This window comes from Pipra filicauda, unplaced genomic scaffold, assembly GCF_003945595.2.
Source record: "Pipra filicauda isolate LSUMZ 115617 unplaced genomic scaffold, ASM394559v2 scaffold5_size6683894_pilon, whole genome shotgun sequence".
In the NCBI taxonomy this organism is placed as follows: Eukaryota; Metazoa; Chordata; class Aves; order Passeriformes; family Pipridae; genus Pipra; species Pipra filicauda.
This window is the reverse complement of record NW_024104754.1, coordinates 980,107-993,334: the sequence shown is the minus strand read 5'-3', so window position 1 is coordinate 993,334 and position 13,228 is coordinate 980,107. Positions and strand designations below refer to the sequence as shown.

The window sequence follows — 13,228 nt, the reverse complement described above, 5'->3', positions numbered from 1 at the left end:
TCAAAATTCCCTTGATTAAGAGCATAATTTACCCTATACAAAGTGATAACAGATTAAATAAAAGGTTAAAATTTCATTTCATGTGGGATATAAAAGTTTTGACCCCCAACTGTTCTACGCACCACTGTTGACCAGCAGGTGCTCTACATATGGTGCAAAGATGACATCAAGAGACATAACAAATAATGTCTTTTATATACTTATTTTCAAGTTTTTCTCTACAAAAATATTCCTTTTTAGCTACAGAATTCTTCTTGAGAATGTACAGTTTCAAGGGAAGACTTGATTTGAGATGCCAAATAGAATTCCTGTTTGGCATTTAGGGAAAAAAAACCTATTAATTTGAAATCTGAAGAAATGCAATGCTGAGTAGTATTCTGTGATGCTACCATATTTTAACTGTTCATAAGTGTGATTTGGAGTGTGATTTAGACCTGAATTCAATTCAAAGAGCAAATTAATACCTTTCTTAGGAGCCTTGTAGAATACAAAAAATATATGATTTGCTATCCGTGTCACATTAAATTCCATCTACTACAAGAAGGGTATAGAGTATAAAGATAAAATCATTACTGTTATGAGGCTATATTAATACCTTTTAGCATTAATAAAGAGAAGAAATAATGCCATTCTTGCCTTTGATCCTTGCAGGCCTTCAGGCCCTTGATCTCCAGGTTGTCCTTGTGGACCCTATTAAAACAGGAGTGGTTTTAATGAGATTTTTCATGCTTTCATAACAATGGCATCTTGAAAAACCAATCTGTAATTTGCTGTACTCTGCATGATAATAAGAATTTCAGACATTTCAGAACTGAAGCTTTGCTTTCTGATGCATGTATAGATTGAGTACTCAGCTCAGTTGGAGCTGGGTCTGGTAATCAAGGGAGAGGATTTGGCTCTCCCTTTATTTGAATACAGTTAAAGGTAATCTACAGTCAAGATTTACTGAAACACCTCTGATGGGCTAAGCTTCGTGGCCTTCAGTCCAAGAGTTTTGGGATGACAAGAGACAAATGAGTTTCCGTGTACTTCTTGAGATAGTGAAATAGTTAAGACGCTAAACAGGAAATGAGTGATTTTGTTTTTTATGGAACTGTATTTGCTGTAATCTTTGAGACCATGCATTATAAGGATGATTTATTTATCTAGACTGCTTTTCCAAATTCTTGTTAATTTTGCTATTTAAGAGTATAGATTTTGGGTGCCTTGAACTCAGCAACTCAAAGATACCATTCCATGTGGTATGGTATTATTTCAGAGCTTTGAATTCAGAGAACTAGGAATAGTTTCTTTTTTTGTTTGTTTGGAGAGGTTTTTGTCTGTGTAAATGTTTGTAGGGGTTTTTTTACCTGTAGGCCTCTTATTCCTCTTTGGCCTACTGGACCTTCAGGACCCTGAAAGATAAGTGAAAAAAATGATATATTTATGTATATATAGATTTCATCAAAACCACTTTTAGATAACTTTTTACTAAGCTATATTATTTAGATATCTTTACATTAAAATAAAAACTAAATTTAGAGAAGCTCAGTAGCCAGAAAGTATTAAATATTTTTTAAATGGACTGGTAATCAAAATAGAGAGTAACAATGAACAGAGTTTATTATCAAGGACTGGTAATCCAGGATTAAACTCTGGTTGTTTCATTTAAAATATTTACAGCAATTATACACTGAAAAGACTGAAGTTCGAAACATTAATTTCATTTTTAGCTCTCTTTCCTTTTGCTTACTACTTCAAGCCTTCTGCCTCTGTTAAAGTAGAGTTTTACCATTGTTATAAACATGAAAATGTAGGAAGAGCTGAGAAGGTTACTGAAAATGGTGTCCTTGCTCACTTCATATTTTAAAACTGTCAGCTGTTAATTTCCCTCAGCCTTAGAATTCATATACGCCTTAAATCTCTCACCATGATTGTTATTCAGAGAACTGTAGTTGTTCTGTGGTTTAACTGTGTTTTCTGAAAGCATAACAACTTTGTGGCTACTTACTCTGTCTCCTTTTATTCCTGGGATTCCACATTCACCTCTTTCACCCTGGAAAGGAATAGGAATAAATATTTATGAGGTATATTGGCATATCATCCTCATTCTCTGGGTGCTTTAGTTGAAAACCTAGCTGTTATTCTATTCATGACATATTATAGCAATTGTGTTTTAATTTCATTGCGGAAGAGTCTCATCTTCTATTACAGCTTGTGCAGCAACTGCTAAGATGATGTTATTGTTCATTACTAGTATTTATAGGAAATATGGCACTATACATAATAAATAATTATAACATCAAATATGTAAGTATAAGATCTGACTAAAAGAAGTACCTTCTCTCCTTTATATCCAGATTTCCCCTGAAAAAAAATAAAGCAAAGCAGGTTGTGAAAATATATAATCTAAATGTAAGAGTGTGAGTATTGGCTCCATTAACATTCTACTCTCTCCAGAAAACCAGCATTTCAAGTAGAAAAGATGATCTCGGATAAACACGGCAATATGATTCGAAGTACTGCGCTTACTGGTTGTGGTAGAGGCTGTTGTATGAGTGAACAAATCTTATGAAAGGATCATTTTCGACTGAGGTTTTGGTGATGTAAAAGCAGATCAAGTAGAGCTCATATTTCCGTCTTAGTAAGAAACACGATAAAATAAGAAAGCAAGAAAAAAATCACCAATTAAAAAGGATATACTGAATAAATTAGAAAACAAAGCAGAGTGATTCATATGTGAATGACTTCTGTATTAAGCACTAAGAGACTGGTCCTACAGTTAGTTCCTATGCATATTTCATTCAACTTTTTCATTGCTATTATACACATTACTGTTATATATCTTTATTTGCCAAATGAGAAATTTAACTCAGAATGATGCAGGCAGAGTGTCGATTTCTGTAATGTTCTTAAATTAATGTATCAGAGCATCTCACACTTTTTAGGAGGGACTATAGATTATCAGAGAGTATTTTCTAAATCACACTTACAAGAAGAAATTATTACTTTTCATTAAACAATGAGAATGTTTTCAGTTCTTGTGTTAATGAATCTTCAGTTGGTAAACCAGAATTGAAATTTGCTGTTATAATTAAACAAAACAAAACAAAACAAAAGTGGTGTTTTGCCTTAAAGGAACACTGCTTATTGCACTGCTCATTGGAGAATAAGGGAAAAAACTTTTTTACCTCTATTCCATCTCGTCCTGGGATTCCATTAAGACCTGGCTCACCCTATGAACAATCCAAAATCAAGTTTAAGGGATTCACAGGTGGAAAGGACATAGGCAATGTTAGGATAATCTTTCCATATTGATAAAGGACCAAATCTTTCTCCTAAATCTGAAAAATCACCTTTGCTCCTTTCAGGCCTGGAGCTCCATCGTCCCCAGTGCGACCCTTTTTACCCTGGAAACAAAATAAGATTCTTATAATATATGTTGGTAAAATAGTTTTGTTTTACAATATATATGCTATTTTTTTGTATTTAGGATATTTGCTTCCAATAGATTTTTAAAAATCTCTGCATTTACCATAACCTTGAAATTGAATTTCTGGGAACAGCAGGACCAACTCAACAGGCAGCCATTTTTCTCTTTTGTCTTTGTTGTAAACAAAAATTGTTCACATCTCCTCTGAAGAAAAAAGGGGATTAGATGTTTTTGTAGCTACCCAGCTTGCTAGGTGGGTGTTTTGTTTTCTTCTGAACCCTTTGAGCTGTATGCTTCTGTGTAAGAGATACCTGCACTCTCCAACTAAAGAAAGCAAATAATAACCCAAACAAAACTACTGTTTACACATAGTAGAGGCTACATTTGCAATTTAAATGTGCTTTACTCTGCAGCATAAAACCAGTATGTATTTCTGTTTATGTATGTACAGGATGTTCAGGTCAAAAGGATGAGGGTGGGCAAATCTAGGGTTCTTTTCAAACTCTGACACTGCCCCTTCACCTTGAGCAAGGGCTATAAGGTACTCTGGTGCTTTAGTTCAATGTTAGGGATATAATATCAGATCACTCAGTTATTTTTGAGATACAAACCCTGCAGTTTAGGTCACTAAACCTTGTATGAAGCAATCCCCTAGATTTGCTTAGGGGTTCTATTTGTAAGACTATTCTGAAAGAAATCTAGCCCATCTTACCCTTTTTACAAGTCTCTTGTCTCGGTTGCCATTCACTTAATGGCTCTCTCTCTTGCTTTCAGAGAACTTTTTGGATATTAATGTTTGATTTGGGGCTCGTTAGATCCAGCTGCTCTTGTCTGATTGCAACAGGTGAGTTATTGTTCCACACAGGAAAGTCGTTCCTTTCTGCCTCTTATACTGCTGTGGCTAAAAGCAGAGCCTCACCACACCACACTGTTCTTTTCTCAGAGGGAGTGTCCCATGGCATTCTCAGGTCTCTCTCTACATTTCCTACTAGTGTGACATTTCCTACTAGTGTGACATTTCCATGCAATTTAACTACAGAGGACTACATATTGAACCTTGAACTTTTCCTGTCTCAGGATTTGGGTTCACATAATTTCTTTTAAAAATTCCAACAATTAGTTAAATCTTGATTTATACTCTATATCAGTTATTTGAGAAATGACAGCTACTTACAGCAGGGCCAGGAAGGCCTCTTTCTCCCTTCTCACAGTTACATCTGGCAACCTGGGGACACTTTGAATGAAAATAGTAGAAATCACCATATTTTAACAGAAGAGATAGAAAACACACAGGCATCTCCCTTAAGTTACTGTATGGCTAGTCTGAGTACACCAGTAATGACCAGAAATTATATTTACATGTTTTACAGAAATCTTTTAATTGTCAGTGAACACTCATCCAGACTGTGGCCTCCTACATTCCATCCAAAAATTTGTATCATTCCCATTCCTGAAATTTCAGTCATTTCAATAATGGCTTTACCTCCAAAGTCTTCACAAGGTCAGTTCATAAGTAATCTGTGTCTGTTTTGATTTGTTTTGATTACTAAGTACTGTAGAGATAGCCAAGACAATGGGGTAAGAAAACATCTTACATTCCTTTTCTATTTAACTCCACTATACGTAGAATAGATCATAGTTTAGCTCTATAAACAAAACATATATGGATGTATACTTTTATTTAGTTTATGCAATTCATTATAACATTTTATAATCTTTCTTTCTCTTCTGTCATCTCTACCATCATGTGTCCCAGTCAAACATCATTATGGTATGTATTCATGTGATTTTTAAGATCTTTCTGAAACTTTAAAAGCATTACATAATACAGAATTATTACAGATACTGGAGTTATTTTTGAAGGAGAGATAAAGAATGTTGTTTTTATTTTTGGTTTAGTTATTTATTAAGCCTCCGCCGATCTTGGAGATGTCTAGAAGTGAAGGGTTTAAATATAATTCTTGTCTGAATATCCCAAACAATATGCTTTCCAAGGCTAACATTGAATGTCACTGACAGAGAAAAATTAAGGTGTCAGAGGAAATGAGTGAAAAATAAAATGTTTCAAGAGAACACTCATAATATTTAGCAGTTTGCTTGAGCCGCTCATGAGAAGAGTTTTTGTCTGAGATAACTGTACCTTAAATAGCACTAGCATCTTTAAAAGGAAAGCTAACTTTATTCCCCTCAAAATGCCAGCCAGACCTACTAATGCCTGCAGTCAGGGTGACACAGTGTGGACAAACTGGAAAAATGCAATGGTGGAGCTTTGAGTTCTTCTCCTGTTTTAAACTCTATTACATAGGAAGAGGATTAAGGGCTAGAAGTAGACTACATTCAGCTGTGTCTCATGTTTTCTTTTCCACTGAGTCTGTTAGATGAAATGCCAAGATGTATCAGCAACTTCTTGTTAACCTGAATACTAACATATTGTTCTTTTTTAACTTGGAAAATTCATTAGGATAGCAAATTATGTTGGTAATGTGTAAATTAGTGATTAGTAAATACATTAGTAAATTACATTAGGATAGCAAATTAAAGTTCTGTCCTGCAAATACAAAAACATTTAACTTGAAGGCAATCCCATTAGACTCAATACTTAACCAACTTCCTGAGCTATCAGTTTTCTTGAATTATGTTACCATATAATTGTGAATATCTATATTAAGCAGTAGTTCTCTATGGGAAGAGAAAAAGTACTTACCCCTTCCTCAGACAGATCTTTCTGTAAAGGCAGATATTGAAAACAACATTAGAAACTTAGAGTCATAATCCAGCTTTACAGAAAGTACACTGAAAGATGTGAAAACAAATTGCTTCAGCAACTAGTTAATTAAATTATTCAATTACATAATGACTAACATTAATTAAACTTTAATTTCTGGGAAACATTCTAGCAATCTCTTCATTCTAAAAAATGATTTCAATATTTTCAATTCTTGTTATAGATTGTTGACTGAAATCACTGACTCTCTTTGTCCAGCCATAATTTACTAAAATTACAGTGATAAACAGGTTAGCTAGGTATATGGGAACAGTACACCCACAAACTACATTGTTTCCAAAGTGCCCAATAGCAGCAGTTCTCTAGTAGGAGTGGAGGATATGTACTCTACACTTGAGAAAATCAGCAGCTCTTCCATTGATACTCTTAGGTGCACACAACATGAGAACAGTAAGAACACCTTAGAAAAGATTTGACTTTGACAGTGATCACATTAGTTATTGTCATTGGGTTAGCTGTTATTTTTTAGAAGATCTCCAGAGAAACACCCAGTCCTCCAACTTTTCACAACTAATGTGGTCTCTTGACAGAACATAAATGTGTTGATATGCAGCAATGGAATACAGGTCTCAAAAATTCTCATGCATGCACATGTAGTTATGACAAAGCCATTATTTAAACCAAACTTCTCAAAAGAAGGCACCTGAGGATGCCTGCCTGTTTGGAAGAGATAACATAAAATGTGTTTATTCACTTGAGAGGTGGTTGCTGTGACACAGAAAGCAGTGGTAGTACCAGAGAAGGTGGGAAGGGTGATGTGCAGTGAAACCAATGCAAAGGCACAGGCTGTCAAAGTGAAGGGCAGGCAGACAGGAAAACCAGCTTAGCTGCCTGCTCTAGGCCTCTATGAGAGCACTTAGGTGTCCGTTTCACTGCAGGAGTCTCCTGGGTGTTATTCATATTTCTAGTTTATATCTCTGCATGCTCAGAACAGGACTCCATCCACTGCTTGTGGCACCAGGGTTATTGGCTAGACTATGGCTCTGTTTTCCATACTTGGCAGAGAATGGCTTTTATAAGTGAAGTCTAAATAGAGAAGGAAGGCATACAAACAAAACTTCAATCTCAATTTACTTATCTCCTCTTGATTATGTGGTAGGTTTTCCATGGAAATTTAAAGATGGCTATCACCAAGTTCAGATTTTATCCAAATTGAGCTGTCTCCATGGTCTACAAATTTATTTTCACTTCTGTGAGAGTTGTATCTTTTTCTGATACAAAAGGCAATGTCATTTTCCTACTTACTACAGAAGAAAGCCCCAGGATGTAAAAAAACTTGACTGCTTTTTTTAAGAAAGGAGGTTTGAAATACCTTGCTTAGGAGGAAAACGGAGATAAAAATAATGTCACAACAGCTCTCTTTAAATCTAATTCAGTTTCCAAAATCAAGTATTTTGGCTGACAAGGTCTGAATGGTGGGGAGAGAAACAAAACCTGTGCTTTGGCACAGTGATCTTATTAAGTGGGCCACTTTAACATGTAAAAAGTACAGGTTTCTTCAATAGCATAAACATTTCAAAATATTGGAAATAAGAAAATTTTTACATATGTTCCTAAAACTATTTCAATTTCTTTCTAATACATACCATTTCTTTGAGAACCTTCTCCACAGTTTCTTTCTCCTGGAGGTTGAAAACAAACCTGGATGCTGGGACACTGGCCAGGAGCCGGAGCTTGGCAGCATTGCTAATTTCCTCAGCCATTCTGGTCATTCCCATTATGAAAAATATAATTCCTTGGTGTTTAGCATCAGCTGTAGCTGCAAAAATATCTGGGTTTCTTGGATGGTCCACTCCATCGGTGAAAAGCATGGCTACTTTCACACTACCTGAAGTGCCTTCAGTCATGTAGAGTTGTGTAAGATTAGTTATAGCATAAGTTGTGTAGGTGCCATGACCTATGTAGGTGATGGGAGCAATGTGAGATTTGAATGCTTCAGGACCTTTCCAGTCATGAAAAGTTTGCTCTATGGAAACAGTGCTGCTGTACTGAAGTAAGGCCATTCTCCAGCTAAGGGTACGTCCAGAACTAAGCTGTAGTCTTTTCATTCTGTCTACTGTTTGCAGTACAAATTTTTTCTGCTGTTCATGATTATAGTCCTTAGCACTTTCAGAGCTGTCCAGTAAAAAAGAAATTTCCAGAATGCAGTCTTCATCTAGAATAAATAGGTATGTAGGTGAGTGGAGTGACTTCATACTAAATCTCATCTACCCTTACATGTATTTTAGGTTTCTAAAGTGGGAGTGCAATTATAGAAATTTTTGACAATATCCGTGATCACAAGTGTGAGCCCTTCATGAAAACAGAGCATATAGAGGCTGAGGAATTTGCTCCAGAATAGATGCCCCAAGGAATAAAAAACTGAAGGTGAGTTGATGTCATGAATTATGAAATGAGGAATATTGTAGTGGTTTTTGACTTTCATTGTGTCCTCTTGCCTGGTATTTCATTGAATATCCTACCAGCACGAGGACTGGGAAGGTGGGAGTTGTATACAGGAAAATGATACTTACTGAATAAGACACTGGAATGTGATTTGACAGAGCTGGATTTTGTCCCTGGTACTGACACTCACATTCAGTGACATAAAAATTTCCAAAAGCAGGATCTGTAGCATATTAATTTTCTGAACTACTGATGACATTGCTTCTATAAAAATACAGTTCTATGGCTATTATTATTCTTGTGACAGTAAGAGGCTATCGGCCTTATCATAAAAAACACAGAAGTGATCTCCTTTTCTGAAGTACGCAAAAGGGGAGGGAAAAGATGGGAGTAAAAAGAAAGAAGTGCAAAAATAAGGCATGTGCAAATGTAGGATGAGGCAAACCTGGCTGATTATGAGCGGTACCATAGATGGCAAATTAGCCATATAGTCCAGAATGCAAATAAATCAGGGTAAATGCAAATAAATCAGGGTAAAAAACCCCACACCCGTTTTAAAATTACAATATTCACCTTGATCACTTGGGCTGGGATATTTCTTTACAGTATTTGACATAATGTGTTCAGGTTTTGATCTTTTCAATCCATATCTTCTTTCTTCCCTGAGATTTTCTGCTAAAGTCTCATGGTGTTCAAGTATCCACAAAAGCCAGGAGAATCTGAGAAACATCATTTGTTTGGTTTCTGTTTCCTAAACAACACAAATAATAATACAGAAGTACAGCAGTACAAGAACAATAAAACATTAATAAATTTTGATTCAACAAGTTGCTTAGTAGTCTGTATTTTAAACTATAGTCCCTAAGAACAAGCTGATTTTACTTTCTTTGGGTAAAATCTTCTCAAAAGCATGTAATAAATAATAAACAGACATACTGGAGTGATTTTCAAGCATAGTGCATATAGTTCTGGCACTCAACAAACTGGAGACAGACATTTTACAAACACACTTCAGTTCTCTCTCACTGCCTGGTGGTGTTTGTACAACTAGAAGTTCTCAGAAACCTTAGTTGTGGCTGTACCCATGTGGATGCACTATAAACACAAACTGTAATTCACAGGGGTGTTTTTTTATAAACCTGCTTTTTCTAGAGGAAAAACGTGGAGAGAAGGAGGTACAAAGGCAAAGCTGAGTTTTTCCCTGTTCTCTTTACTTAAGAACTGAGGATCATGCATACGTCTCCTTGCTATCACAGCCCCCCTGGCCTCACCAGTCCTACAGAGGAACAGTCATGGCCTGAGGATCTGTAAAGGCATGAATGTAGCTGCTATGCAACCCTGGGGACATGGCGGCCCAGAGTGCTGAGCCCAGGCTCGACAGCTACCTATTACTAGGACTTCTTCCTTCTGCAGGGAGCAGAGCTGTTTTTCCTGGTCTCACAGAGACACCTGGAGCAGCTCACAGTCTGCTCAGGGACTGACAAGTCAGTCCTGCCCCACTTTGGTTTCACTGCAAACTCCCCCCAGGTAGCCACAATGCATACCCAAAGGGCAGCTCAGCAGCAAGAATGAACCTGCCAGGACTGAGCTTCTCACATAAATTCCTAACACAGCCATGTCTGCAGGATTTCTTTGGCTCCTGATAGTTTAGGGCAGGAATTCTTTTGCCCACAGACACAGAAAGGATGAGAGTCCTTACCTCAATGTTCCTAAGCAAATGACTCTGCAGAGATGCAGGATGCTGACCTGGGCTCACTGGCAGCTGTGTTGCCCTCCCCTTGCTGGATGCTCTGTGAGGAAAGGAGGGAGAAGTTGGGCTGCAAGCTCCTGTGAGAATCGGTGTCATATATCAGGAGGGGCCAGCAGACAAAGGCAAGGAGAAAGGCAAAGAAGAGTAATCCTGGCTCCCCCTTCTCCGTACCCACCCACTCCTCTCCTCCTCCCCAGGCTCTGCATATGCATCCGAGGTTTATTCTCCCACAGCCTTTTCCACAGGAACATGTACAGAAAGGACTATTCTCACCCTAACACACTTCCCTACATACCAGTGCAGTTCTGTTCACTCTCCTCTCCTGTAACTACCACACACCTTTCACCCTCATACCTCTGCACATCTGCCATGTCTTGGCAAGGCAGCTTTTCGTACTGGGCATCATGTTTTCAACATCATCTTAGCAGTTTGTGTCTGTAGGATCCTTTTCAAACCTGAATGAATATCCTCATAATGAGGGATTCCTGTTAACTGCTGTAGTAAAAAGATATTTATTGTCCCACGGACTTAGCAAACTGAAATTTCAGTTCCTGGTGAAATTGCCCAGCATAAGATGGTCAAAAAAGGCAGACCAGTCTGAAATCCAGTTTCAGACTACAGTTTCTCCAGGTTTATCTGTCACATCTGTCCTTTCAAAGACTGTAATAGGGAAAAAAGACTGACACATAGTATGATGCCTTCAAAACCTAAGCTGAGTGGTTAAGGATCTGGAAAGCTATCTCTTTTACTGGTAGTTGCATCTTGTCACCTAATTCTTCAAATATCCTCAGAAAGCTTTACATAATGAATTAATTTATTAAACAAGTAGCTCTTTTTCACACAAATGCCTTTTTTCTTTTCTTGTGGACTCATCATTTTCCATCTACAGGCACACGAAGAGGACCCAGTGCTAACTGCTGTCCTTTCCATCTTAAGTGTCCACCAGCTCAGCCCACTTATCACAGTCACAGCCAAGGTAGCTGAGGGGAGTGTGGGGAAAGGATACAGCGTTGGTTCCAATTTAGATAGGTGAGAGGGACTGGTAGGACAATGCAGCTGGATGCTGAAGCCATTTGCTGTGGTTCTAACCCTGTTTTCTATTTTCCATCTTTGCCAGTAATTAGTGCTGAATTGGTGAACTAGGATGGCTGAATGCAACTCTACATATTGTATGACTGCTGATCCTTACCTAAGCTGAAACTAGCTCAGCTACAGCTACTTGTGCTATAGTTACAGCTAAGAAAGAATCTTCTTTCAAGGCTGGAAAGAATTGATGTTTATTCTGTTAAGCCACTTTTATTTTTCTGTCCTTACACTGTCATATTCAAATTTTGATTAAGGCAAGGAATGAAAAGGCAATTTCTTGCCCTTTGGGGAATACAAATAATATGGTGTTTAACTGAAATAGGTATAATAAATCTCCCATAGCCCCTAAATCTTACTGAGGAAAAAAAAGTCTAATTTCAGCAAGAAAAAGCATGTTATCTATGGCTGGGATTGTATGCCTCCAAAAAGCAAAACATTGTCATTCTTTCATTTTCACTCCTAATTCCTACCTTAAAACATAGCTGGCAAATAATTTTGTAATTAAGTAACTATTCTTGTATGTTTAGTAGCAAGATCTTGGCTTCAGGATATTTCCTCTTATTAATGAGTAATGCTTACCTTCAGGACAAATTTTTCTCTTTTTTTTTTTCTTGGCCAGGTGCAACTTTAAAAGTTTAGTGAGGCCTCCACATTTTTATACCTGTTTGCGTGGGATACATGATGTTATTCTATCCAGAATTCCAAGTATGTGACATAACACACAGTACACTTCTAGACTTGCAGTCTTCTGAAGTTGTGATGTTCTCAATAACTGCACTGTTCTTATAGTGACAGTTTATCAAAACCTAGATGATACCAATGTAAAATATATATGCATTGATGCATCTGAGATAACTCTTAAAAATAAAAATTAACAGCAAACTTTCTTGCCTCATTTACAGCAAACTTTACCAAGTGCTTATTTAATATTTTAATGACTTTACACTGTATTTTTAACATAGAATAGATGCCTTAGAAGGTATGATGAGGAACATTCATGCTGTAGTTTAAATGTTATAAATTTACTGCTGGAATTCAATTTTTTTTGTAAAGGAGTAAAAAAGTATTTTATTTTAAGGAATCTAGACATTGGATGCTTCAACACACAATTTACATTTCCATTCAACTAATATTTAAACATACTTAAGTATCTTTGATATCCCTGGGAGATGACACTACAGGTTTCTGTACTTACTTAACTAAGTTGGGCCCAGCTACCCTAGCTCATATATGCTTCCAACATGACAGTAGTTGGCATTAAGACTGGTAATCTTTGCAGGAATCAAAGACTGAAATGAATATAAAGGCTATGTTACAGTTGTCCCAACTGAAGCTGAGGTCACAGATGTTGCTGCATATTCAGATCTTTGCATTTTTCCCATCACTGTTTGAAATCCAAGAGTTCTCAGCTGTCTGATCTCAGTATTTCAGTCAGAGAAATCAGATCTAGTGTTCTTTTCAAAGAATAAAGGGGTATATGAGAGCTGTTTAAAACCACATCTAAATAGGCTATACTCAGTCAAAGGGAATTCCTTATCATTTTAGAGTCATGAGGAGAGGTATCCTGAAGAAAGATCTGCAAGATCTCTTTGCAAGTGAGTGTGTTTAAGCACTACTAAGAAAGGAAACAAAGGTGATATTTACACCCCTTTGTCAGTGCCATTGCCATTACATAGGTGGTGACAGCTTCAGAGCTACGGGAGGTTGCAAGGTCACTTTGAAGGGACAGTGAGTGAAGAACTGGGGCTTAGATGCCAGTTGCTGTGGTGTAGCATGACCTCTTGAGTCAGCAACAGCCCTCGCTATCACT

The 13,228-nt window shown here is 37.1% G+C and overlaps 1 protein-coding gene across 1 annotated transcript in view; it reads right to left on the bottom strand.

The window, feature by feature from the left end:
* Positions 1–10,299, bottom strand: part of COL28A1 (collagen type XXVIII alpha 1 chain) — a 34,008-nt gene extending 23,709 nt beyond the window's left edge. Inside the window, exons 1-11 of the mRNA XM_027733721.2 lie at positions 10,282–10,299; positions 9,156–9,333; positions 7,784–8,352; positions 6,117–6,137; positions 4,587–4,646; positions 3,336–3,389; positions 3,171–3,215; positions 2,320–2,346; positions 1,991–2,035; positions 1,350–1,394; positions 637–690 (exon numbers count right to left, since the gene is read on the bottom strand). Of these exons, the coding sequence (XP_027589522.2) occupies positions 637–690; positions 1,350–1,394; positions 1,991–2,035; positions 2,320–2,346; positions 3,171–3,215; positions 3,336–3,389; positions 4,587–4,646; positions 6,117–6,137; positions 7,784–8,352; positions 9,156–9,315 (1,080 nt within the window). The 5' untranslated portion in view covers positions 9,316–9,333; positions 10,282–10,299. The remainder of the gene's footprint in view (positions 1–636; positions 691–1,349; positions 1,395–1,990; positions 2,036–2,319; positions 2,347–3,170; positions 3,216–3,335; positions 3,390–4,586; positions 4,647–6,116; positions 6,138–7,783; positions 8,353–9,155; positions 9,334–10,281) is intronic.
* Positions 10,300–13,228: the final 2,929 nt, after the last annotated feature.